Genomic DNA, 27,353 nt, shown 5'->3' with positions numbered 1-27,353 from the left:
TGTAGCTGCTCTGTGTCATGCCCTGTTGCTCTGTTGCCTCTTTTCTTCTCTGCCTGTTACAGCAGCCGAAGGGGCTGGAGAAAGCAGAGGGGTGGTGATGCAGGAACACAGCAGCTGCGTACTCAGACATTGCTTCAGTGGGTTTCAGTCTGTGGTGGCAGACATTACTTTGGATCTGGTCTCTGGCTGTCGACGGTGACTAGAGAGAGAAGTTGGAGAGGTTCACAACCAGGGCATAACAATATCCTTCTCCTGTTTGTTGGTAGCACTTAGGACATTATTTGAAAATCGGAATCTGTCTGACTATAATTCTCCCTGCCCTGTCCCACCCTTGGGTATTGCATACTACCCGGTCAAGCTTTTAAAAAAGTTGCTCTGGATTGGGATGCTGGAGGAATGCTATAACCAATTCCACCTATTGATCTCTCTTGCTCAGCCCCTTGGTGGACCCTCAGATGTTGAAGACTTTGGGGATGCATTTCAATCTGCTAGAATTATGATGCTGTGTTTGTTTGGAAACATGGTAATAGCTTGTTGAAATAAGCAGCTACTTTTCTAAAACTGAAGAAGAATGAAGGTCTGTACCATTGATTTCTGTAGATCATGAGACCAAAAAAGCCCTTGAAGTTTTAGAATGAGAGGGTATTTGTACTTTTTGTTAACAGCTGTCCACGTGTTACTTTGGATTCTCTAACGTAGGCAGCTATAAGATAGAAGAGACAGTCTTAATTGTTGCCTCTAGCAATTTCCCATATGCATGTGTACTCTGTCTAGTTTAGGACAGCCTGTGTCCCAGTTCTAGCCTTGTTGAAAGCGTGAACTTATCTGCATGATTGTGTTACCTGTCTGTAGCTTCTTTGCTCTCACTTTACAAAGGGATGTAGAATATTTTGCTTTCCTGGGCACCCAACACAAGAACTGAAATCTGTTACTCCTGACTAGGTGTACAAGGATGTTCTTTAACTGCATGAAATAACTTTGAACCAGAAGTATGGCTTGTTGTTTTAGTAGTGGTGACATGGTGTGATTAGTTGTATTCCCGGTAGACTACTCGGAGTATATGGACATAAGTGTGTCCTATTGATCTTGCTCCGACTTTATGATTTTTGTCGCAAAAATCTTTGAGTCTGACAAACAGAATGTTGTGCTACTGGTATCGCCTTCCTACAACTTTCTGGGTTGTATTCAACCAACTTGTATTCAGAGTAGACCCCTTGAAATTAGTGACCATGGCTAACTTAGGTCCATTAACTTCAATGCATCTACTTGGAATAAAAGTTAATTAAATACAACACAGAAAATTACAAGAAGGTGATGCCAGTAGTGCATTGCACTACCTGCTAGAGATTGGCATTGTGTTCCAGAGGTAACAATGGTGAATGTTTCTGCACCTGCCCCTTTAGACCAGACAAATGTGTGGAAGAAATGTCCTGCTATATGACCTGCTTCATATGCCTGATGTTTGCAGAAGATAAATCTCTGTATGGTAGGCTGAAGCTAATATATGTCAGTCACTGGAAATGCTCATGAAGGAGAAAGTTGTGGTATTTTCTCTCTATTGTAAGCAGTTGAAATGAGGAGCTCTTTAGGCGTTGCAGATGTGCTACCATGTTTGTGCTGCTCTGTGCATTATTTATTGTGCCTAAATGGAACTGCCATATGCCCCAGCTTCTGCTTTACCTCTATAAGTCTATGTCAGCACAGATGCTAGTTGCTTTAAATCCAGTAATCCTAGTATTGGGGTGGGGGCTGGTAGTTTACCCCAGGAAAGGAGACTTTTGCAAAGTGTATGTAGGCTATGGGATTGTAGGGCAGTGTGACACTTTCTTTGTGACTTCTTGCTCACAAGAGGAAAGCAAACTTTTCAATAATAGTAGAGAATAGTTGTTGAATAGAAAATATTCCTTTGGGCCAATTCCTATGTTAAACAAAGGTGTGCTTATCATCATTTGTACATGTTTAGAATTTCAGTCAATGCTAACTGCCTGGAGCATGTATCTACATAATATATTTCTAAATGTGTATCTGTGGCTTGTGTGCACTGCATTTTTATATTAACAGGTACAGATTTTTGTGTGTATAAGATTGATGTGAAGTTGTGTTGCAGGATTCCTAATTTAGCAGGACTTCTGATACAACTATAGTGCTCAGTAGACCAATTTCTACTTTCTTAGGTGCTAAATTTATACTTCCTGCTTGGGGTTTCCTGTTTGGGACTCTGTCTTAGCCAGATATTTGTTGGATTACTTTTGACAAGACTTTCTCTCCAGTTCCTCACCTTTTTAAATGAATCTGTAATCTTCCATGCTCCACACTTTCGCATTCTGTCCAGAATACCTGATGTGAAATGATTCCTGCAGCAGGTATAAGAAGAAAACCATTGCATATAAAAAAATCATGTGCAAATCTATTTTGTATTATGCACATTTGGACAAATGTACACTTGCATTTTTCTCCTATGTAGAAAAAATATGTGTGAAGCAGCCCAGAGGAAACTAAGATGGTTGTAATGTAGTTAATAGCTATAAAGTGCCTTGTAAGCTCTAAATTTTTTTTAAAGCAGAGCATAACCTGGAAACGTGTGAATGCTGTGGAAATTAATCTTGAGAGAGCTTCTCTGAAATGTGGCATGTCTCTCTATCCATAGATTGTAAGCCATGGCGCAAGCTGAGAAGAAAGGCGGTTTGCTCCGGAAATCTTCAGCTAGTAAGAAACCCTTGAAAGAGAAGGTTGTGCTAATGTATGACGAGATCTTTACGGTAAGGATGGGACTTTGCTCTCCTCATTGTGGCATTTTGTTCAGCTGCAGGATACATTTTACTATGCTGAAGTAGTCCCATTGGGAAGTGTAACACAGGTTGCCCTAGAGCTGTGCCTTATTGTATTATCTCTGGTTTCGTCTCTTAGTTTAGTATTAGTAGTATCTAGTATTAAGAATGAGAAGGGGAATGCAGTGAATTCTGCCTCTGGGTATGCTTTTACTTTCCTGCTTTGAGGTGAGTATATCTGTACAGCAGGAGATTTCCTCATTTAGAATTACCTCTGCAGGCTCTACCATTGATAAACTGCGGAAGAGTATATGGTGTGTCTCAGGGCCCATTTCTGCATGCTGTTTCCTGTTTTCCTGGACCTAGAATGGTTATAATATTGCTATAAGGACATCCATATTTTGTATCCACAGTGGCCATTGTAACAGGAATTACGTTCTCTTTCAGACAGAAGATCCCAGTAAATGCAGTCCTCGGTTTTGGGAGGAGCTCTTCCTCATGAAGGTAATATGCCAAAGATCAAAAACATCCACAGTCTTCTAATCATCTCTTCATGTTTACTCATCTATGTAGCAATTTTCCACCTTTCGCCATGTCCTCAGTGACTCCATGAATTGGCTTTTCCCTCTTCCCTTTGTCTTGACAGGTGAACTTGGAGTACCTGGAAGGAAAGCTGGAGTCTCTAGATGGTGAAGAGCTGATGAAGATAAAAGATAATATTAACTGTTTGTTCCAGCGCTGCATCCGGGCTTTGGGAGAAGAACATCCTATCAGAGTGGTCAATGCATTACAGGTGCTGTACTCTACATTTTGTTTCTTCAGTGGAGCTAAACCCAGGAACAGGCAGCTTATGACAGTTGTATCAGTGTTGATGAAGGAAAGAGTCCACTTCCCATTAAGACTGACTAAGATACATGTCAGTTCAGTGTGCTAGACCAAAAATCCCCTCTGTTAGCATTTATATAATAATAAAATGGTTTCTCTTCTTTGTTGGCAGTCAGGAGAGTAATTGAGAATGAATCTATGTAAGCATATTTCAAGTTCCAAAACAGGCAAGCATACAAAAAATGCAGCCTGCATGGACATGGAAGAGAGTGAAGACTATGTAATATGAATCTGCTGTGTTATACTAAATCAAAGTAAACACCTTCCCAAAATACAGCTGTAAGGGTCTAGGGCATATAATAATAGGCTCTTGGTGCACCAAAAGCTTTCTCACAGTTCTAGTGTTTTTCTCTTTCCGACACAGACGCTGTGTGCACTGATCCGTGGAGTTCATCAGAAGAACAAATCCACATCTGGCTTTGACATCATCAACATGTTAATGGGTTTTGACAAGGCTGAACTGTGTATGAAGGTGAGGGCTAGCTAGAGTGCAGTAAAATAAAGTGCTGTGGGTGAGGGTTAGGGAGACTGCAGTAAGAGGCAATGGTGTGCTTGTGGAAGAGACATGTTAATCTATTGTTGATATATTGGTTACTGTGTCTCCCATAGTATTAAAGGTCCTGGCCAAGGTATGGACAGTCTCATTTCAAATATAGTTGATATCTGCATGCAACCTCATGCGTTGCTTATATTTCTGCTAGCTTTCTTTGTCCTCTGAGTACTGGTAACAGAGAAGAAATAATGGCATATAGTGCTTTTTGCACAAATGATGTGTTGACTTTTAGACACTGTATAAATATCTATAATGAGGCTGTGATTTGCAACTAGAGGGCAAAAATAGAAATCCTTTAAAATGCTTCATAGCTAAATGTATCACAGCTGGGTTTTCTTTTGTGTGGGGGGAATTAGCTCCATAAGGAAGCAAGGCTAATTACAGTATAATAGCACCTTGCTTGAGAATTACAGCATAATCAGATCAGAGCAAGGAAGCCCCACTCAAGGATCCTTCATGCAAGCACTGGCACTTCACTCTCAGGCTACTCTGTGCAACCATCTGGGCGTACATTTTTATTTCCTTTTGTGAAATCGGCTGAGATTCTGAGGGAACAAAATTGTGTGTCACAACCCACACTGTGTGGTTTTGATTTGATGAAGCACAGTTTTAGGCAGAACTGTTGCTTTAATTTGTTGTGGTTATCTGCCTTGGGAAATGTATATTTCGTAATATTTATGTTTTAGATGATGGGACAGAATACCTTTTAGAGAATACCTTCTAGAGATGGAAGTAATTAAACAGATTTATTTATTAAAGATATTTGTACACAAATCCCCCCATAAAAAACTCCAGGCAGCTAACAACAAAATCAAAACACGATTTAGCAAAATAAAATAAAGTTAAGAATTTTAAAACACCAGGACCAGCGGCATAGTAGAAGTTATTCCAAAGTATCAGATGAAAACAAATACAGTAAAAGAGCAGTCTACAAACAAAGAACATTCTTTAAATAGAAAGCTTTTATTAGCTTTTGTAAAGCCATTACAGAGGGGACCAGACATAATAGTATGTATTCAAGACAGCTTCATTTAGACCAGAGATGGAGAACCTGTGGTCCTCCAGATGTTGGACTGCAACTTCCATCATCTCTTACCCTAGCCATGCTGGCTAAGGCTGATGGGCATTTGAAGTCAACCATATTCAGAGATCCAAAGGTTCCTCATACCTGACCTAGAATTTTACTGACATAGATCCTTCCCATCAAGGATCATGATTAAACTCTGTGGGGAAGGGCCATAGCTCAGTGGCAGAGCATCTGCCTTGCATGCAGAAGGTCCTAAATTCAATCCCTGACATATCCAGGTAGGGCTAGGAATGTTCCCTGCCTGAAGTCCTGGAGAGCCATTGCTAGTCAGTGTAGACCAGGGGTAGTCAATGGAAGGAGGATTCAGCTTGTGCCGTAGAACCCCCTACCGCCCTCCTAGAATCCTGAAATGCCCACTAGTGGGCAGTAGGGACCAGGTTGACAACCCCTGGTGTAGACAAGACTGAGCTAGATGGGCCTGTAGTCTCACTTAGGCTAAAGCAGTTCCTAGTACTGTATCGGGTACAGCGTCCGTGTGGGGCCTGTGAGAAGTAATGGATATGCTGTGGTTCATAGTAACTTTTCCCCCTCTAGAATCTGATGGAGAGTCTGGATGCTCTGCTATGTGCAGAAGGCTCTGAAAGTCTCAAGAATTTGTGCCTGAAGCTATTACTCTGTTTGGTGACTGTAAGTAATAGACAATAGAGAGTCAACTATAAAAAGCATGCCCTTTCAAAACTTGGAAATTGTTATTTGTGAATTAGCAAGGAATTTTTAATTTCTAAGGCAGAGGAACTTTCAATTCCAGCTGATCAGTATTCCTGTTACAGAGATGACTGCTGTCTAAATTACAGTCTTGGATATAAGTATTGTGTTAGTACATTTAATGTGAAGCCTCTTTTCCTGTCACAGGCAGGAATATACTCTTATGTATATACCCTGTTTTAAGATTGTTCAGTGTATGCATCTCATGGAGGGAAGTTTGATACACTTAATTATTTTAGGGAAGAGTTACTAATTTACAGAGAGTTTTGTATTTGTTGCTGATATTACCTGTGAGGAATTGGTTTCTTTTTTGTTGCAAGTTTGTATTTTCTTTCTTTCTTTACAAATGTCTGTCTTGTCTATCCTATCCTACAACTTTTCCCAATAGCTAATAATAAACAAGGAAAATCACCCTGAGGGCAGGGTGAGAGGTAGGCCAACCCATAATTAATGCAAGTATGTGAGCTTCTGTACCTCAAGCACATCCCTAAAGCTCTGCCAAGTAAAGTGTTAAGTTTCAAGAGTCTCTAGCCTAAGCCATATTTTCTAACAGAGATTTTCAGCTTCCCTCTATCCAGAGCTCAATGGTAGGAATGTAGCAAGAAGCATTGTGATTGGAAATACTGATTTTATTATTAGCAATATTTAGAAAGCACCCATAAGGATAGAAGATAGCCCAGAACAAAATGGTTCAGGGGAAATTATATAAGTGATAAGATAGCATTAATATTGTACTAAGTAAAATCATTAAAGTGTATACCAAAATCAGTAACTTCACTGTAGCCCTAGTACATATGCCTAGAACCCACAAAGAATGGGCTTCATTACACAGAATATGGGAGAGTTTCGGTAATTGAGAGCACTGCTTCTTGAAACAGGAGACAACAAAAATACTGTGGAGTGGTGGGTGCAGTTCAGTAATTTTGCAAGGGTAGTAGTAGATAAGAGCATGTTTTAAGTGTGTTGTCACTTCCAGAAACTTCTTTAAAACAACAACCACCCTTTGATTCTCAATTCAGGTGACAGATAACATCAGTCAAAACACAATTCTGGAGTATGTGATGATTAACAGCATCTTTGAAGCTATCTTACAGGTAAGTTCCACCCCCCCCCTAAAAAACCCACAAATCTCTGGGCAGTTAAATTTTCCATACTGCATAGCTATAAATAGTGCAGTTCCTGTGATGTTGCTTAAATGGAAACTTAAGATGAATGCCAATGTTAATGCCTCTCTTGCTTTAGTCTTTCTGTTTTTGTTTTGGTCAGTGTATACATTTTAGAAGATTTCATTCAGATCTTTTATAAATTTGGCGCTGTGAACCTAATTCTCTAATAAGCTATGACAAGTAATTTTTTTTAGTGCGGTCAGCTTAAGTCCGTCAGCTTAACCCAGCTATTCATTCCCTCCAAATGTGCTGATTCTCTTCAAGGTAAAATGTTCGTTTGAATTTGCTATATACAAATGGGGATTGTCAAGGCCTTTTTAAACTTGTATAGGTTCATTTTGGAAACAGACTTTGGGTCTGTTTGCCTGTTGTTCATCTACATCTTTTCAGTTCAGGTGTCTAGAATCACTTTCTTCTTTGCAGCATAGAACTGTAGTTAATCTAAGTTACTCCTTTTCTTGATTTTAGATCCTCTCCAGTCTCCCCAGTCGCAGGGAACATGGTTATGAAGCTGTTGTCCTGCTTGCCTTATTAGTAAACTACAGAAAATATGAGGTGAGTAATTCATGTGGAAAACGTGTAACTTACCCCTAGGGCACGCATGCCCAAAGTCTGAATGAATTTTATTATTTTGGTCACAGACCAGTTCCAGCCCACATACAATATCAAGGAAGTCATAAAACACAATAGGAATACATTTGAATTTGCAATTAAGTATAACAGGGACAATACAGATATAGCAACAGTTTAAAAATATATAAATTAAAACTTAGTTATTAACATATAACCTAAAATTATCATTTAAGGCCTTAATCATTATGATAGCACAGTTTGTTCCCTAAGTTTTATGGCAATTGCACAGAATTTGACTACCCTTAATGTGATCTCAGGATCCTTGTCCTCTATCAGGGATTTTAGCCATTGAAGTTCAGAATCATTTGGAGATTTTTGCATAGCAGGGGTAATAAATACCGAGCATATATCCCCGTAGAAACGGCAGCGCAACAAGGCAGGAGAGACAGTTTCTACCTCCATCAAGCCGCAGGGGCAGACGCGTTCCGCATATGGTTTACCCTCGAATCTGTCCTACGATAAGGCAGATGGCAGCACGTTGAATCTTGCGAGGGTAAATGACTGTCTGTATTTAGGCGTTTGTAATTTTGACAAATAATTTGCTGGGGTAAATCCTCTCCCATTATCTTTTATTGCTGGGTGTTTATTCATCTCGCTCACGTGGCATTGCAGTTCCACAGCCCAAATTCGTTGGCGGATTATTGCTTTAGCTTTCTCATAACCTACAGCTATCAGGGCCTGTGGGGAAAACCGCAAGCCTCTTAGCTTTTCATGCAGTGTAGCTTTCCATTTGGATTGGTAGGAATCCAGTAGGGTTAAGGGTGCCAACCCAACAGGGAAAAAGATAAGTTTTAACCAATAATGGATCTTCAGACTCCATATCTGAGTGCCAACAGGGATTTTCCCGACCTCCAGGTGGACAGCTATGTTAGACACACAAGAAGGGATCCCTAGCAGGCAGTGATAGAACTTAGTTTGGAATGATTCTAAGGGTGCAAGGTTTAAGAAGCTGCAGATCTGAGAGCCATATGTCAATTGTGTTAATATTTTTGCAGCAAAGACCTGGGAGGCTGCCGGAATATATTGGCCCCCTTTTCCATAGAAAAACATTATAATAGCTTTGGTAGATCTTTGGGCATTTACAATAGTATTTTTAACCTGATAATGCCATGGGCCCTTTTCCTGGAAGGTTAAACCCAGGTATTTAAAAGATGATACCTGCTCAATAGGTTGATTGTCAATTCTGCATTTGTGTCTCGTTCTTTTTTTAGAGAACACCATAACTTTCAATTTGCTATAGTTAATTGTGAGAGATTTTAGAAGTTTTCTTAGGCCTACACATGAGAAGGAAATTAGAACTGCATCATCCACATATAAGAGAACTGGGAGGGGTGTACCAGCCAATTTAGGGGGGTGGACATTTTCTTTCTCCGTGTTTCCTATTAAGGAGTTAATATAGAAGTTGAATAAAATAGGCGCAAGGACACAGCCTTGTTTAACACCACGGTAGGTTTGGATTTCCTTGGATAAATGGCCCTGTCAGTCACACCTAACCCGGACCCGAGTGTTTCTGTATAAACTGCGGATGAGACACAGTAGATGTCTGTCTATGTTTTTCCCCAAAAGCTTAGTTTTTCCCAAAGCCTATCTCGTGATATTAAATCCAGCCTGATGGTCAATTTAATCCAGTCCCTGTGGCAGTTTATTTCCTGGGATAAAATCCCCAAAAAAGCTCAACAACTTTGGTCAGCCCTCACACATGTTTTCTTGATCAAATCTGGCCCTCTTTGGGCACCCCTGCCGTAGGGGTTTATAAAGTTTGTTTGGCTTTAGTGGTCAATTAAAAAATGGTGGTTGCCAGGACTCTGCCCCTTCTCCAAGGGGCAGATTCCTGCTCTTGAAAGCATCATGCACGGCCAGGAACAATTGCCACTCTCCTAGGGTGGCAGATTGTTTCTGCAATTGTGCTGCATTTCGTGCCTTGAAAGTGCATTGTGAAAAGGAGCCCCATTTGTTTTCTCCAACTTCTTTGTTCCTCGGAAACAGTATAGCTACAGGACAGTCCCAATCTCTCTCTTGTGGGTTTCAAGCTGGAGTGGAGTTCTGGGACTTTTTCTCCTGAGCAGCCTCAGAAATACAACAACGAAATAAGCAGCAGCCTTTCTCTCAACCTTATTGTAAGAGAGGTAGGTAGGGATTGTCGGCACAGTTGCACTCTAGGTACAAGGTTGGGAGGAAAGCTGGTAGTTGTTGCACTCACCAGGTGAGGACAGTGAGTGGAATTATCAACTCTTGTCCTGGTGCGCTAGAATGTGAGCTAGAGCATGTTGAAAAATTGTGTCCTGCTTACATCCAGATGAAAAGTTTTGTTCTGTATCCATTTTAGTAGTATCTCTGTGTTTCCAGTGTACTTTGTGTATGTGTTTAGAAATAATCCTACAGTTCTTTGCTTATAAGTACAGTGGTGCCTCGCAAGATGAAAAGAATCCGTTCTGCGAGTCTCTTTGTCTAGCGGTTTTTTCGTCTTGCGAAGCAAGCCCATTGACAGATTAGCGCTATTAGCGGCTTAGTGGATAAGCGGCTTAGCGGCTTAGAACAAGGGGGGGGGGGGAGGAAAAAAAACCCGCAGGAACTTGCAAGACATTTTCGTCTTGCGAAGCAAGCCCATAGGAAATTCGTTTTGCGAAGCACCTCCCAAACGGAAAACTCTTTCGTCTAGCGAGTTTTCTGTCTTGCGAGGCATTCGTCTTGCGGGGCACCACTGTACAAGGAAAGCTGTTCTGTAAAGTACATATTTTTAGTATGGGAACAACTGTGGTGTTTGCAAGCTAATGCCCCGTCTTAAAAAAGTGGGAGTTTCTAGTTTAGGTTTCCAGACCCCATAATGTGTAGGATTTGGCAGCTAACTGGGTAGCCTGTCGGACTATTAACACCCTTGATAGAATTGATGGCCATGTGATCAGTGGATGACCTGGTATGTTACGTAGCACACAGTTCCTTGAGGGGATAGTGTGCATGTGTTTCTGATCCTTTCCAATTACTTGTTATTTTCTCCAGTTTGCATGAGGCACAGTATTTTTATTATGGCTTCTCTCATTTTGCCTAGTCTGCAGGATTTGATCTCACTGTTAGCTAATAGATGCTGAAATCCATAATTTCTGGATGTGGAAACAAGATGTATCAGGTGGTTTCATATTTCTGTAGTCCCTTTGGGATGTTAGTGCATACTTCAGTCAGAAACACAGAAACAATGCTAATAGCATTCCCAAATCTAAAAGCAAACTTAGGTCAGTGGAAATATCCTCAGAGAAAGAAAAGGTTATTGTTTTGCTGCTATTAGATGAGGGTCAACTGGAGTAGTCTGTTTCAGATAAAGTCATTTGGAAGTCCCTCCTGGGGAAAATAGGCTTGCATAAGGCTTAATTTTTCTCCTAGGGGTTGTCTTGGCTTTGCATTACAGCTGAGAGAATTTATATGTATGTGGTGCTGTATAAAGCAGTTAGTATGATTTGAGAAAATAGTAGATTTTTCCTGGTCAGTCTGGAGAGACATTAGAATTGCATATATTTGTGTCCTGCCTCCAACATTGCAAATCTTCTGTTGGAGGGTGTGGGGGATTTTCCTGTTTTTTATGTAAGCTGTGAGAGTCTTTTCATTTCAACCACACTGTTGCTGGTCATACTCTTTTTTCCCCCAGAGCCTCGTGGGCTGCTAAATTGTTCCATTAAGTTAAGGAAATCTAATTGCATTGAGAGCTTATTCGTTGCTTATGACTTTAATGCTTGTCTATTAAAAAAAAAACCCCTCTAGTGTTGCTTACAAAAACATGGTTTTAAATGTGCTTCAAGATTAGCAGAATATTTGCTGATGTCTTTATTTCTTATCCAGGTTCAGCTTATTTTTTTTATTGCAAAATCATTAATCTGATTTATAGACAGTGCTCCTACGAGCATAGAATTTCAGTCCATTGCCCTGATTACTACCTCCAATGGCTTTCTTTATTTCCAGGTGACTCCATGAACTGCAGCAATTTAGCAGTGGGTGGGGCTTTCCTAAATCTATAGATTCATTTCCTCTCTAGTTTAGAGCCCTTTGATATCCAGTTGCCAACACCTAAGCATAAAGCTTTCTGGAAGCATAAAAACAAGTAATTTCATAATCTTAAACTGAGAGGTGGGTACTGCTGTCTGTTGAATCCTAAGGCAGAACATGTAAATCTCTATAAATACGTGTATGTTTAAAGTGAAAAACAATATAATAGAATGAAACAAACACTTCTCTATAATCCGGATATGGCATGTTAAGACTAGGCATGAATCAAATTATCCTCCTTTTGCGATCTCTGACACAGCGGTGGAGAACAGGATCTGATTGGGCAGGTGGGGGTTGAGATTGTTTTCTCCCCCACCCTCATGGGCCACGTTTGACAGGTGGCTGGAGCCACCCATCGGCCAATCACTTTCCCCTCAGGAATCTTATGACTTTAATGCCCTTTCAAAGGGCAATCTTGCTCAGTACTTTGCATAGGGGTTTGCAGGCACTGTGGGTCAACTGATTGGTGGTGTTTGCAAACCTCCTTTTGGAGCCAAGATTTTTCCCTGTCCCATGCCTGACTCCATATACGGCAGGTATAGGGCAGGTGGCTGTGGCTTGGTCTGCAGGCAGGAGGTTACCCACGCCTGCTGTAACAAAGTCTGTTCAGCTTGTTTTGTGGAAGGTCTCATTTCAAACCCCACCCAGACTGTGGTTTGCAGCGCTAACCATAATGCAGAACCCAGGCCATGATTTGAACTATAAAAATTATACAGGCAAGCTGCTTCTGTACAGCCAGTCCTCCAGTCCTTGACTGCAGTGGCTTCTGAAGGTGGAACCATGGCCATAACTAGTTCAAAACCCATAGTTTGACAATTTTAACACCTCACGGTACCATACATAAGCTTTCTAGTGTGATATCAGAATTGGTTTAAGGCATAGTAATCAGAATGGCAGTCAATTTTAGATCATGATTTCTTTCAGAATCTCATAAATCGTGATATTCTAGTGAGGGAAATGTTGAAGGTGTGTGCATATAGGCAGTTAGGTTTTAGAAAATTAAGTATCCCACAATTGTATACATGTCTGTATGTATGCATGACTCCCATATGAGCTGGTGTAGGCTTTGCAGCCTTAGCCTGGTTTCATGTTGTGCTCCCCACTCCTGCCTACAAGCAGTAAGAAAATCCAGATTTGGCAGGGTGTGTATTGGGGAAAGAGGGAGTGTGTATTGGGGAAAGCACGTTTGTTAAACTGATACAGTTATATAATTTGCATTAGTCTCTTTTCATTCAATTATAGCTATGAAATCACTATAAATATGCCTTGAAATTGTTACTTATACATTCTATCTATCGGTCTCCTGACCTTTATGTCTACTCCTAGGGCAACTCATAAATGATGATAAAACAATGATGGATAAAGATTAACAAGTTAAAACAGCAGAATGATAAAAGCAATTCAGATTGGTTTTAAGGGGAAGGGCTGTAACTCAGTAGTAGAACATCTCTTTTGCATGTAGAAGGCCTTAAGTTCAATCCCTGGCATCTCCTGGTAGCACTTGGAAGGACACCTGTCTAAAATTTCGGTGAGCCACTGCCAGTCAGTTTAGACAGAACTGAGCTACATGGGACAATGGGCATCTTCCTATGTTCCTTGAGCTATGTTCCTAGATGCTGTTTTAAAAGTCTGGGGAAATGAAAAAAGTATTTACGTAATGTAAAATATGGGCAAAGTTTACCTCCCTGGCAGGTACATTCCAAAGGTGGGAAAAGGCTTCTGAAGAAGTCAATCATAAGCTAGTCCCCAGGTCCTAAGCTGTACAGGGGTTTAATAGTAAGCATCAATACTGAAGGTACCAAGTAAATCCAGTCAGCTGATGTGAAGTGACAGCCATCTTGAAATTGTTACAGGAAAAATCCGAGGGCTCCCTTGGACAAAACAAAGACACCAACCAGGATAACTTGGAGCAAAACAGCAGCCTGTAGGCTTGGCCTTTATTGAACTGTTGCAACAGGGTATTCCCCTCACGTGCAGGAGAGAGGAAAGACCCAGAAGAATAGTGTGCAAGGTCTTATAAAAACTTTTGAAATTCCCCTCCTCTAGGTCTAGCCCACCCCTAGAAACATCATGCATACATTACAGAAAGGAGGGGTTGTGGGAGGCATACATTACAGAAAGGAGGGGCCGAGGGAGGAGTTGGTGGTAACTTGAGTGTCTTGTCACCTGGCTGGTTCCTCCTTTCCCCCCTCCCCTTCCAGGAATTTCTAGGAGACAAAGGGGATTTTGCAGTTTCCTGCCCCCTGAGGGAAGATCTGATCAGTGTCCTTTGTTTGAATCCACTCCCATATGCAGGTTCTTTGTGATCTTGATTGTCTTCTGTCTGGGATCATCAGGGTTGGCATGGGCAGGGCTCCAGTGTATGTGCTGAGACAGTGAAGGGATTATGGCTGACCAGGACTAAGTCACCCCCCTTTGTTAGTTCTTGTCACATGGAGTAAAAATAAAAATGGAACAGTGCAAATCCAATGTATGGTTGACTTTCTATGAATTTATAACAGAAATGTGGTGTTATGAATTTATAACAGAAATGTGGCGTATGTAGTGTGTGAGTGTGAAGTTTATACAAACAGAATGATTGGGGTGGGGGGGTTCCTGCTACAAAATTACCTGCTCATGTGATTTAATATGAAGTAAAACTAATTGCTTTTTTGTTTAACCTTATTTGTGACAGCTTGGTTACTTTTATTGTTTGGAATCTTATTATAATTACTACTATTATAATATATTTATTTATTCCTCGCCTTTTTCATTGTTGGGACTCAAGGCAGCTTACAGATAAAAAGTAGGAACTGCTAAAAAAGAAGAATAAATCATTAAAATACTCTCATTAAAATATAATTAGACCTTGATAGAATTAAAACTGCCTACATTGATGAAATCTGTTTAAAATTTTTATGATAACAATATGTACACTGCATGTAACTGAGTAAAGCTTTAACATTACAGTGGTACCTCGAGTTACAAATGCCTCAGGTTACAAACGCTTCAGGTTACAAACTCCACTAACCTGGAAGAGTTACCTTGAGTTGAGAACTTTGCCCCAGGATGAGAACGGAAATGGTGTGACGGCGGCGCAGCAGCAGCAAGAGGCCCCATTAGCGAAAGCACACCTCTAGTTAAGAACAGTTTCAGGTTAAGAACAGACCTCTGGAACGAATTAAGTTCATAACTAGAGGTACCACTGTATTTAAGCTCATGTCCTTTTAAAAAAAAATAACCCATGTTGCCAGTTTTAAAATGCTAGCTCAGAAAAATGCTGAGTCGATTTAAGATGGCTAAATAGTGGTATCTTTTAATCCCTGCAGTTACTGCAATACAAGCACCACCAGGTGGCATGAAGCTTCTGGTGAGAACTGGGGGTGAGAGGCTGAGCCCCTGTTCTGGTTAACTGTAGCTGCACAAAATGCAATGTGCTTGAAGTTCCACTTCTAGTCCTAAAAATCCATGACCATCACAAAAAACACAGTGGTGACCGGACCCAAAGTTGGTTAGCTTGGGCAAGGTAGTAGCCATCTGTCCCTTCATACCATATCCTGTGGAGATCACTTCAGAAACCTTGCAGTGCCTTTTCTCTTTTAGAGGAATTTCTAAAGTCAGGAATGGGATGGTTGTGTGCTGAGAACTGTACAGGAGCCTAACTAACATTCATAGCTGTGGAATTGAAGGACAACCAAGATTCACCAGAGAACTGGGTAAAGTCGTTCCAAAAGAATAACTGTGTTTTGCAATAAGTAAAGGAAGATGCAGAACAAGGTGTGACTGTTCTTGTAGAAAGCTTAGGCCTTGGGGGTATTAGAGACCTCACTGATACAATCTCCTTGCTGTGGCAGGCCCTTGCACCCAAAGTGGTAATGGGAAATTATGGTGCAGGACCAAATAGCCCTTTTAGGTGAAACAAAGCTCTGTTTATCTTAGTGTCTTCAAAGCTATCTCCTCATCTAATCAAGGTAACTATGTAGAAAGGTCAAAGGCCTTCAGTACATTGAACAGTCGTAAAGATTGTGTAAAAGAAAAGATCTGAAAGTGCAGAGGCCTGGGGGCAAAGCTATTCTGTTTATTAATTCTGCCCTGGGAGATGAAAAGGTTGTTTTTTTAAATGATTATACACCAAATAAATGAACAGGTTCAGCTGCATATTGTTAATCTCTTGCTGCAGATAGCAGTGCCATGTTTGGAATATACATTCAGGACGCACACTTTCCACAGATTAGGGTTTTTTTTGTTTGTTCTCCCCTTCCTTTCCTAAGTTTAAATTTGTGAGGAATGTTCTCATCTCTCCCTCCATTTTAAGTGTTCTTGTGATGCAGAGCTGGGGGCATTATGCTCTGCTGGGGTTTATGTTACAAGATACCAGTCCATATTAGCCTTTTCTTCTTCTTTTAAAAACACTTTTCTACCTTTCCTCATGGATTACACATGACTCATGTGGGACTGAGTTGGAGTTAGGCAAGAGTTAAGTTTTTCCAAACTGCAAAGTATTGCAACCAAGAAATCCATGGCCTCCCCAGGAAAAGAGGAGGAAGAGAATCAACAGAGAAAATAAAACACACATAGCCGGGAAGGCAGGTGCACTCCCTCTTCACCCCTGTGCACTGGCATTCTTGATCTATTAGAGCCGAAACCCTACTGACTCTGATAAATAACAAAGAAATCCTCTTGAGTATGTGCAGTTTCTCATTTTAAATGTACTTAACTCATGGCACCATCATGACTACAGGAATAGCATTGTGTTTCCTTCTGCTGCCCTGGTGCTAAGCGCTTTTACTTGTGAGAAAACATCATTTATATGTTTAAAGTAAAAGTACAGTCATACCTCGGGTTACAGATGCTTCAGGTTGTGTGTTTTCGGGTTGTGCACTGCGCTGAACCCGGAAGTACCGGAATGGGTTACTTCCGGGTTTCGGCAGTCGTGCATGCACAGAAGCGTTGAATTGCGACCCATGCGTGCGCAGACACGGCGCTGCAGGTTGCGATCGCTGCGGGTTGTGAATGTGCCTCCCGCACAGATCACGTTTGCAACCCGAGCGTCCACTGTACTAAACTGAACATCTGTAATGTTGTGCATAGACTGGAAACTGTATGTCTGGTTCAGTGGTGGTGTGATCCTGACACTACTAGGGTGGTTCTGAGTTGCTGTTATGCATGACTGAAGAAAAGACACTTGAAATGTGCCAAGGCACTCATATCTAAGGGGAGGGTCTTCACTTCAAGGATGCCAATAATAACTATTTTTTTAATCGTTTCACAAAATACCCAGTGTCTTGACTTCTGTCCTTTGAACTGCTCCTGAGTGAAGAAAGCCTTTGGTTCATACACAAGGATTTCAGAAAGGTCTGAAAGATGTCAGTTATTTGGGGACTTAGATGTTGCTGTTCCTCCAGTCAATGACTGTCAGAGTGGCTTACAATAGATTTAACACATTTAAATTTGTGTGTGCATATGTGTAAAGAAAATTCCATTTTTTTATTCCTGCTGTGTTGTAACAGCTGTCAGAACACACAGATATGAAGTAGGTAAAGCTTTTCCTATACACACTTAGTAGGAGCAAGTGTCGTTGAATTCATTGAGACTTTCTTCTGAGTAGATATGTATAGGGTGTACTGTCAGACGTCTTTTTTCTGGTTCTAGCTGTCTTACCTATTCCTCTCTTAGTCTGCTGCATTTAGCTTGACTCTTAGTCTGCTAACTTTTGGTTATCCCTGTCCTTGTATCTGATAAAGTAGGTACATGCCTCCAAAAGCTCATAGCACGCTGAATTTATCTGTCCTTAAGATGACAGATGCTTCTCTGTATTTTGCATTACCATCCTGTAATGGCAATTTTTCTTGAATTGTTGCTTTTCCCTTCCCAGTATTTGGCTCCGTTTAGGCACTGATAATAATCACTGAACTAAACTAAAGCTGTGAGCGTAAGGTGGTTGTTAATGGGATTGCAATTCCTTTGGTCCCAGATGTTTCAGTCTGCGCTAGTCTATCTCTCATATATGAACCAGTCTGTGCTAGACACTCTCTATAATGAGTGTTGCATGGTGGGTATGTATGTATGAGACATGGGTACCTCTTTATTTAGAATGCTGTTCAACCAGGAGCATAGAAAACTGCTATACTGATGGACACTGGCACTAGATGGATGCAGTATTGAATATATTGGCTTGTTTACTGTTTCCCTAACCGTTGAAATAATGAAGGCTAATGTGTAAAATGTGACCATGACTCTCAGTATCTTGGAGGGGCTCTCATTTGTATGTGAGGCTACTGCACTGAAAGGAGGAGTGGACCTAGAATCTCGTGGTTTAAATCGACAGGCACGTGTGTCCCCTGGCATCATAAGACGGGCAAGACCTTTTCATGAAGCTGTGTTGGCTTTGCTGAGTCACTAAGCTAACCCATGATAACCCATGACTTTCCTTCTTCCCACTACAGTCTGTGAATCCTTATATAGTGAAGCTGTCCATCATAGATGATGAGGCCACCCTCAATGTGAGTATGATGGATTAAGTGCTGTGAGTATTGCAAATTATCCAGAGGACTAGGAATACAACAAGGAGCTGAACTGAATTAATTTTTTTTAAATCCCAAGACATTTTCAGAAGCTCTGATTTCCATGATCATGACTGAAGTATTCCACAGTGTATGAGAGGAATAGATCTATGATATAAGTAATGCAATAAAATATTTAATGAAGAAACAAAAAAATATTTGAATGAGAAATTAATGGGATCTGTAGCAATGTGGAGCCTCCACATGTTTTTCCTGCCAAAGGGTATAGTCCTAATTTGGGGACATAGCTTTTGCCTCCACCTATAGAACTGGTAATACAGAATTTTAGTTCCATTATTTTCATATCCTGCCTTTCTTCCAGAGTACCCAAGGCAGCATACATAGCTCTCTTCCCACCATAATTTTATACCTTCATCAACCTGTAAAATAAATTAAGCCCGGGGGGAGGGGAGTGCTGTTGCCCCCCAGTGAGCTTCAAAGTTGCATAGTGATTTGAACCTGGGCCTTCCAGTCCTAATCTGATATTCTTACCACTGCAAAAGACTGGCTTACTTGAAATGAGTCTTACATCGAGAGGGACATGCATGTATGACCTTGTCAGATAATGACAGAAGCCTGATCCCTGTAGCTTATATGGATCTAGTGCTATAAATTATTGGGGGTAATTTGGAGAATAAGCTTTTGGGGGGCAAAGGGCTCTGTCTCTGCTCTGCACTTGCTGTGTGGCTGTAACTGTAGGGAGTAGAACTCAACATCTTGCTCTGTTTTTACAGGGAATGGGTCTTGTAGTTGCTCAGGCTTTATCAGAATACAACCGGTAAGTCAAGTTAAGGCATATCTTTTTTTTACAGCAGCAAAAGCAGTTAACATCCCCTTCTGAGAAAACTTGCTGATGTGCCTGTCAGCTGCTTGCTTCGGCTCCCTGAAAATGTCTAGATCTTTGGGAAGTTGTATTCCTGCTGTCATTCCAATCAGTAAATCTGTTTTTGGCCTTGTGTAGTAGCGGTTTGGTTTCACAGGGGAACTGCTAGGATTGCATTTACTTTCTTCTTCCTTTAATTGCCATTGGCTGTACCTTTTTGTGAACTGTCTGTAACATCTTCTGCTCCACCACTGATAGAAGGCTCAGTGAATTGCTGTGTATTGATTGCTTCTGACAGAAAATCTATTTTGGTTATAGGACTTTTGAAATAAACAAATATCTAACCATATAGAAATGATTAGAGTGGATCAACTTTGTTATTCACCTCATCTAATGTCCACATATGAGCTCTGATGTGGGATCAGTTACTTAGAATAATATAATTGTAGAGTTGGAAGGCACCCTTTGAAAATAGGAAGTGGGTGAAAGCTGACTATTCCTCTTTTCTTTAAATACTGTTAAGAATTTGAGTCAAATCTTTTTTGCACACCTAGGTTGGCAGCATCATGGCTTAATCTATCTGTTGCTGTCCTCTTTTTTTAGGCAGTATAAAGACAAGGAAGAAGAACACCAGAGTGGCTTTTTCTCAGCGTTGACTAACATGGTAAGGGGTGTGTGTGTGTGTGTGTGTGTGTGTGTGTGTTTGCTGTGCCAGGGGCCCAGTCCAATGCTTGTAAAAGAAAATGAAAATGATTTTCTTATATATGCTACATTAGGCTATGACTCTGGCTCCCCTGAAAATATATAGTGCCCATTTTACTTTAAGAATTGTGTGCCTGCTCAGCTTGAGGGAAAATTTCTATAGATCCTAATGCTGTGCAATATTGCTTATTTCCACAGGTGGGCAGCATGTTCATAGCTGATGCAGATGAGAAAATCTCCGTTCAGTAAGTGCACCCAGCAGATAGCAATTTGCTGTTTTGATTGAGAAGTATAAAATGCTATCCATTGCTGACATTTAACTTAAAAATATAAAGCAAGGAAATTTAACTCTAGCTCAGCAGCCAGTACTATAGATGGCAGCAGGCAGTCTGGTACATGAGTGAATTAGCAGAAGCTTTAGTCAGATGGTTAGGGTATAGCATTTCTATTCTTACGCACTGAAACTGGAATGGAAATGGGGGCAAATAGGAAGGAGGAGTTACCATACATGGCATTTGGATATCCATGTTTTTGAGCAGATACAAGTAAATTATTTGGCACTGATGACCACATCAGAAATTTTGCCACAGTCAAGCAAACAAAAACATTGTTGATGCCTGCAACCTTCTGGGGCCATACCTACCCTATGTGCTTCAAGTTGACCAGTTGGTTGTAGATGCTATGATCTTTCCTTTGTCCTTAATATTCCTTCCTTCTTATTTGGGCCTGGGGATAACTAGAGCAGGGTGCTATATGTGAAGTGCAATAAATAAATGTTAAGTGCTGCAATAAATTGGGGTGGACGACTACATTTGTATAAAGTAAAAGTTACCTTCTATCAATGCATATGGGGTATGTGTAGATTTTTGCTAGGTGTCTAGTGGTTTGGAAGTCTGGGGGGGGGCATGGAATACCCTGCAGGGACCCAGCTTTTCTTTCTTTTAAAAATAATTTTCATTAAAGATTTCTTAGATTACAAAAATACATTTTTTCAAGTTGTGTTTTCTACAGATCAGTTACATTTGTTGTGATACATTAGTGTCGCATGCAGTATTAGACTGGGAAGAAAAGAGGGGGAGGGGGGAATGGTGTGTGGGGTGGGGTGGCGATGCTTCTATTATTCTACTTAGTGTATGTGTGCGGTTTTGTGTCAGCGTCACTTGTGTGGGTTCTCTTTCTATTCGCTTGTTATGCTTCCTTGGTGGTAAGAGAGGTTGGTTGTCTTTGGTTGGCTGTAGTGAGATTTGTTTATGTGTGTGAGGGGGTGGGTTTTTGAGGGGAGGGACCCAGCTTTCTAATATAAATATGTCTTTGTTTATCATTCTGGGTATCCAAAGTTGCTGGGTAGTAAGGGCGGGGGAAGTGACCCATTATTTTACACTCATTTACTGCAGCACATCTTTTTCTCTTTTTGTAGAACCAACGAGGCTATCCTTTTGGCTCTTTATGAAGCTGTTCACTTGAACCGAAACTTCATCACTGTGTTGGCACAGGTGGGATGAAATTCCTTTTTCTGGATTGCAATGCAAACTAAAATAGCTTCAGCATGCTGGAGATAGCTGTGCCAATGGACCTTGGAGCTCTTCCTGCCTTTTGTCAGATGTGGTGTTCTGCCGCAATGGTTTGTTCACTTGGTGGTCTGCCACAAGAAGCAGGCTTTCTTCTGAATTTGATGGCTTAGGGAACAAATGCACAGTGCTTATTTGTTTCTTTCTGTTACGCCCCCCCCCCCCAATCTGAGTACTGTATGGACTCTGAGCCCTGAGGGTGAGATTCAGATTAGTTTGTTACTGAAAGCAAGTTTGTTACTGAAGCAAGATGTGATAGGTCCCTGGCGACTACCAAGTGAGGAAGGATGCTTCAAGCTAGTTTAAAACTGGAGGATTGTTTGTGCAGTATTTGCATACCAAATGGCTCTTCTTTTATCCTAGTCTTCCTCAGGTTAAGTGTACATTGGTGGGAATCAACACTCTGCAGGCAAGGATAGCTAGTCCTGAAACAAGAAAGCTTTAGCTCAGTTGGGCCTGGGAAGGCAGAAATTGCTTTGGTCCCCTAGATTTAAGGGTATTAAATTGTTCTGAGTCGAAAACTGCTCTATACTTTTTTCCTACTTATAAGGTCTTTTGAATGTTGCTTTCAATCTCTGGCCATTCTTTTTTATTTAATCAACCAGTAGTAAAAAGCCTTCTTCCCTCTCACCTGATTTAAAGGTTACTGGCATGGCTGTGGCATTTCCAGTCATCACTGCTCCTTGGTTTGTGCTCTTGTAATCTTCTCTAGAGCTGCATATGTTTTGGCTTCTGCATGTTGGCTTTTGTGAAAAGCTGAGTTTTAATTTTTCTGCTTGTGCAGTTCTTGCAGGATTGGCTTCTGTTCTGGAGTGCAGTAAATGTAGTGGTGTTTTATTTAATTAAGTTTGCATCAATTGGGTGCGTCTGTGTGTGTTAGCATACAGAACAGGGCTACTTTTCATGTGTGTTTCCTGGTATTGGAACCACAGCTAAAATTTGTGTAATTCATATGTGTTTAAGTTGTTTTGCTCATATTGTATATGTGCACAGGCTGGAGACTATAGAGCAGAGGTAAACAGGGAGGATATATGTTGGTCTAGTAGATTTTTTTGTCAAGCTATTGGGGAGTTGTTGTACCATGCACAAAATTACATTGATAGATGTGTTTTAGAAATGAGGTGCCAGAAATGAGGTGCTAGGTGGTGCTGTTATCCCTTAGCTGGCTCGGGAGTTATAAAACCTTATTATAGCAGCATGCAATTGTTTTATTGCATGGAAATAGAGTTGCTTGCCTGTAATATTTTCAATGGGCTGTATGTTTCAAAGCTTGCCCCAGAGATGGCTTTCTGAAATTGGGTCTACAACCATTGGCGATGTGCTCTCTTACAAAACGGGCTGGTAAGAGCCCATTAATAAACCAGACTTTCTAGATCTCTGCCATGGCAGACCTCTATGTGAACCTCCATGAAACATTGTGCAGTTAAAAGCAGATTGGTAGTTCTAGAACACATTTCAAATCATTGCTCTGCTTGTTGCCGAGAGAACATTTGAAGATGCATTGATACGAAAGGCGTACTCTGAAACAGACTTCATTACTTCACTGTTGGATATGAAATAGAATAGTATGAAACCTTGCCTGTTCTCCTGAATGCCAGTGATACAAATGGAACCCTATGGAGAATAAAGTTAAATCAGAAATTAGATTGGGGGGGAGGGGGCTGCTGGCTGAGATGAAATGCAGAGAAGAACTAGTAGAAGAAGGCAGGGGAAATCTGTAACTACATTATTATTTATTTGGCCGTGTTCTCTGGAAGCACCTGGGTTAAGCAGCTGGGTGGCAACGTGATGCATTGACTTGTTCTTTAAGGCGAAATACATTAAGATAAGAACTATAAGGACAGGAGGAAAATGCTGCTTCAGCAGCAAGTCTGTATTTTGGAGGGTGTGAGAAAGAGAACGTCCCCCAAATGGTGCTGTCAATTCAGTTGTTACAAAATAGTGAAAGGCTGAATGGGGGGCACTTTCCAAGTTTTTCTATAACAAACACCAACTCACAGATTTCTGTAGGTATTGTAGGTCTCATCAGGTTTATCAACAATGCTGAGCTTGGAATGAGGGTGCAGCAAACAAAACTTGCGTAGTACGGTATGGGCCACGTGGAACAGAACTGATCTACATGTGTTTGGTTCCTAGAGTCATCCTGAAATTGGTTTGGTGACCATGCCAGTAAGCCCAACGACTCCGACAACTCCAGTCACTCCTCTTGGGACCACACCACCTTCTTCTGACGGTGAGCTCTTCTACATATGCTCCAGTTGCCTGCATCTTGATGTGTTTATACCCTGGGAAACATAGCAATTGTCCTCAGTTTGTCCAGAGAAAACTTAAGCTTTTGTAGTTCAAAGCCAAGGTTTTCAATGCATTTGAAACCCCACCAAGTGTAAGAATGAATGACGGCATGATGGCTTCATGTGGCTGGATCATAAACTGACCCCAAATGAGATTTCCCCTGGATCTGTTTTTATGATGTGGGAAGGCAGCTGTCCTTGGTAAACAGGAGGACAATACACAGTTGCAGGGGCAAAGTTGTGGGTAGTTATCCTGGGGAAAATAGCATCAATTGTCTATACTGGACCTCACGGTTTCCCTGTGTATGTGTGTGTGCTGACTTCTTTATGCGTCACAGATGGTTTAATGGCAGAATGTGAAGGGCTTTAATAGAACTCAGTTTGTAGGCATCTCTGGGTGAGAGCAGTGTGTGTTACCCTCTTGTTGCTGCTATTCAGGTCACTCCGATATCCTAGCAGAAGAGCATTCTTCTCTGGGAGGATAAATTCTTCTTGGTTGCCATGGATATCAAAAGCCTCCGTTTAAAAAAAATCATGTCTTCTACCTCTGCATATGTATTCCATATGATGCTGAGGGTTGGGAGCTGCTTAGGCTTTCTTTCAGATTGTTCACTGCAAATGTATCCGCCCACACACTTTTTAAAAAAATATACAGCAGGCAGAATTTGTGCTTACCTTCATCTCTCTCTGTCTTTCACAGACGGCTGCAGACAGGCATAGTGAGCGCCGCCTTCCTACTGCTGGGAGGTTGATTAACAATAGTAGAGTAATTTTAATCTTGACCTGCATCACTACCGTTAAAGGTCTTTCTCACTGTTGCTTTTTATTTCTCCTTTGTCCTTTTAGTAATCCTGAGCATGAGTTTGCTTTGCTCCCAAGATTTCTAGCTCATTCTTTTTTTAATTTTTTTTTAAGCATGCCAGGATTACTCCACCTCCTCAGGCCTTGCAATTTAGTAATCATTGACTCACGATTGGCAGTATACTACTTCAAAGTGGAAGGTCACTTTTCCTTTTGGTTTGCCTCAAAAGGATTTTGTTAAGCCCCCCAGCCCATGTAGTTCTGGGTTCTTTACCAGCAACTGGAGTTTGCAAACAGGCTTACAGTCCGAAACCACTTCCTCTGCATCTTGCTTCTGACATGGACTAAATACCATTTTCAATTTTTTAAAAAATTAAAAACCCACGCTTTCTTTCATGAAAGGGTCAAGGCTGCAGGGGCTGAGCTATGATAAATAGTAACTTTCTACACAGTGATTTAAAAAGAAAAGAAAAGAAAATGACCTACCTTTTCCTGCTTTTGCGTGAACTGTGTCTAAGGTGACTGTCACCATGGTTATCCCAAGTGCTGATTTTGCTGGCTGCTGTTAAGTATTCATTCACAGTGTGCATCATAGCAGCTCCAGAAGGATCCATTATAGTTGTTGAATACCTATTAGTTAAATCACTGAGTGGATTAGTGCTACTATGGGGAGGTTGTATAGTTCTGATGGTAGAGGGAACAGCCCTGTTAGCAGTGATCTGAGAACAGCTTTCTTGCCTGTTAAATGTGGAGGAATGCCCTACTGGACAAGTTACATAACTGGGCTGACCTCTCTGAAACTGTCATATTCTCATGATTTCTCTTTGGGTGTCCCAGAAGTGAAGGCAGCAAGACATGTGTTGGGCTGGCAATACATATTGCTTGGCCATTATGTTACAAGGCTTTGATGGGGAATTTGTGGATGTCCAAATATTGTTGGACTCCCATCATTTTTAACTGTGCTGGCTGGGACTGATGGGGAGTTCAATATCTGCTGGGGCCACAAGTCCTCCTTCCCTATTTGAAGGGCTTAAGTGTTCTTGTTTTTGTTTAAATCCAGCAGTGCTAGAAATGCCTCCACTCCAGAAAAGGCACATAAGACTTTGGTGTACTGGTGATCATTAAATGGAAGGGAAAGGCTAATGGACATCCAAGTCTTGCAATGCTGTTAATGACCAAAGAAATGCACATCCTTCCTGGAAGCAGCAGAGATGTGGGGGGGGGGGGGGAGGAAGCTGCTGTATTGAGCTTGAACTGAAGCTTGACATCAGGGTTCTTGTCCCATACTTAGATGGCAACCTTTTGAGCAGTAGTGGAAAAGTATGTACGGATATTGCAAGGAAGAGAATGAAGAAGTGTGCAAATCCCAGAGAACAGAGTTCAGTCCTTCTCTTTCTCTTGTTCCTTCTCCTTCCCTCAGTGATTTGGCCCTTTCTCTCTCCCCCGCTTCCTCTCATAGGGAGCTGAAAAGTTGATGCGGATCCCAATCCCTCCCCCCCATCAAAAGGAGCCGTGCAGCTGATTCGGATCCCGGTCTTGCCTGCCTCCCTTCCCCCCTGTCAAAGGGAGTCGCGCAGCTGATGCAGATCCCAATTGTGCCTCCCCCCCCCAGTTGTCAGAGGGATCCAGTGCCAGGGCCGCTGCTGCAGCCGGGCCGGGCGGCAAGCGATCAGGCAAGGAATGTCACCGCCCCCTGCCCCCACGAGCAGGCCGTGGCGGCAGGATCCAGTGCTTGGGGGGGCGGCGGCAACATTCCTTGCCCGCTTTATTTAATCCTGCGATTCACCAGGATCACTCCTGTGATCTACTGGCCGATCGCGGTCGACAGGTTGCACATGTCTGACCTACAACAACTGGAGAGCTACAGGTTAGCCAAGTGTGAGTTAGGGCCATGCCTGCAGAATAGGATATTAAGCAGGGTGGCAAAAGCACTACAAAAATGTGCTTTTATTGGAGTATTTCCTGTGGCATTGCTTGTGGATGGTCTAACCACATTGCGGAAGTGGGGAGTTGAACCAATGAACATTATTTTTTATTGACATCAGGATTGGCAGTGGTACTGCCTGGGACTATAGAAAGTTATGAACAGAAATACCTGTAAGACTGGATGTTTCCATAACAGAGGCATCCTCTTTACCTCCACTGGGAGAGCTTTCGAAACTTTGTGCTGGTGATTAGCAAATCTTATCTGACCTTTCCTAGTTATAAGCACCGTGGAGCTGCCTCTGGATGCCGACGTGCAGACCAGCAACCTGCTGATAACTTTCTTAAAGTACAGCTCCATTGTAATGCAGGACACCAAAGGTAAGCATTTGTGTTGACACAGCTTTACATTTCAGAAATTTGCTGGAGGGTGGGGGGGAAAGGGGATGTTGCTAGTTGGTCTGTATACAAAAATCTACCTGGAATCCCCGTGGAGATGAAAGTGGTTCCCGCTGAGAGAATGAGCTGGTTTCTCATTGCCAGATGGCAATTACTGGATACTAGGGAGCCCTGGTGCTGAAGGGAGGGAAACCAAATATAGAATAAGAAAAACTGTAGTTCATAACCGCCGGAGGAGTCTCAGCATGCCCTCCCTATGAGGCAAAGTGCATCCAATTTTCAGCTATATCGAGGGAGGCGACAGAGGCTTCAATGCATTGAGTATGGCATTTCTAAGAGTGCCCAAGAGGAGCAGTGCAAAACAGAGCTCTGGATGAACCTCTATGTATCATATTTCCTGACTGGCAAAGGTAGCTTGATGTGGGCTGGTGAAGGAAGGCTCTGCTGAGTGGGCAAGAAGCTTTGACTTTCTTCA

At 41.6% G+C, this 27,353-nt stretch overlaps 1 protein-coding gene across 8 annotated transcripts in view; it reads left to right on the top strand.

The window, feature by feature from the left end:
• Positions 1-27,353, top strand: part of ARMH3 (armadillo like helical domain containing 3) — a 126,102-nt gene that overhangs the window by 7,231 nt on the left and 91,518 nt on the right. For all 8 annotated transcript variants that reach the window (XM_083737948.1, XM_083737947.1, XM_083737952.1 and 5 more), the window contains 14 exons: positions 2,648-2,759; positions 3,216-3,272; positions 3,415-3,561; positions 4,018-4,125; positions 5,828-5,920; positions 7,018-7,092; positions 7,633-7,719; positions 18,255-18,311; positions 19,106-19,149; positions 19,798-19,858; positions 20,095-20,141; positions 21,314-21,389; positions 23,601-23,697; positions 26,759-26,860. In XM_083737948.1, the coding sequence (XP_083594074.1) occupies positions 2,658-2,759; positions 3,216-3,272; positions 3,415-3,561; positions 4,018-4,125; positions 5,828-5,920; positions 7,018-7,092; positions 7,633-7,719; positions 18,255-18,311; positions 19,106-19,149; positions 19,798-19,858; positions 20,095-20,141; positions 21,314-21,389; positions 23,601-23,697; positions 26,759-26,860 (1,153 nt within the window). In that variant the 5' untranslated portion in view covers positions 2,648-2,657. The remainder of the gene's footprint in view (positions 1-2,647; positions 2,760-3,215; positions 3,273-3,414; positions 3,562-4,017; positions 4,126-5,827; positions 5,921-7,017; positions 7,093-7,632; positions 7,720-18,254; positions 18,312-19,105; positions 19,150-19,797; positions 19,859-20,094; positions 20,142-21,313; positions 21,390-23,600; positions 23,698-26,758; positions 26,861-27,353) is intronic.

Source organism: Podarcis gaigeae, assembly GCF_964106915.1.
Source record: "Podarcis gaigeae genome assembly, chromosome: 5".
Classification (NCBI taxonomy): domain Eukaryota; kingdom Metazoa; phylum Chordata; class Lepidosauria; order Squamata; family Lacertidae; genus Podarcis; species Podarcis gaigeae.
The sequence above is the reverse complement of the archived record's forward strand: the minus strand, read 5'-3'. Positions and strand labels throughout refer to the sequence as shown.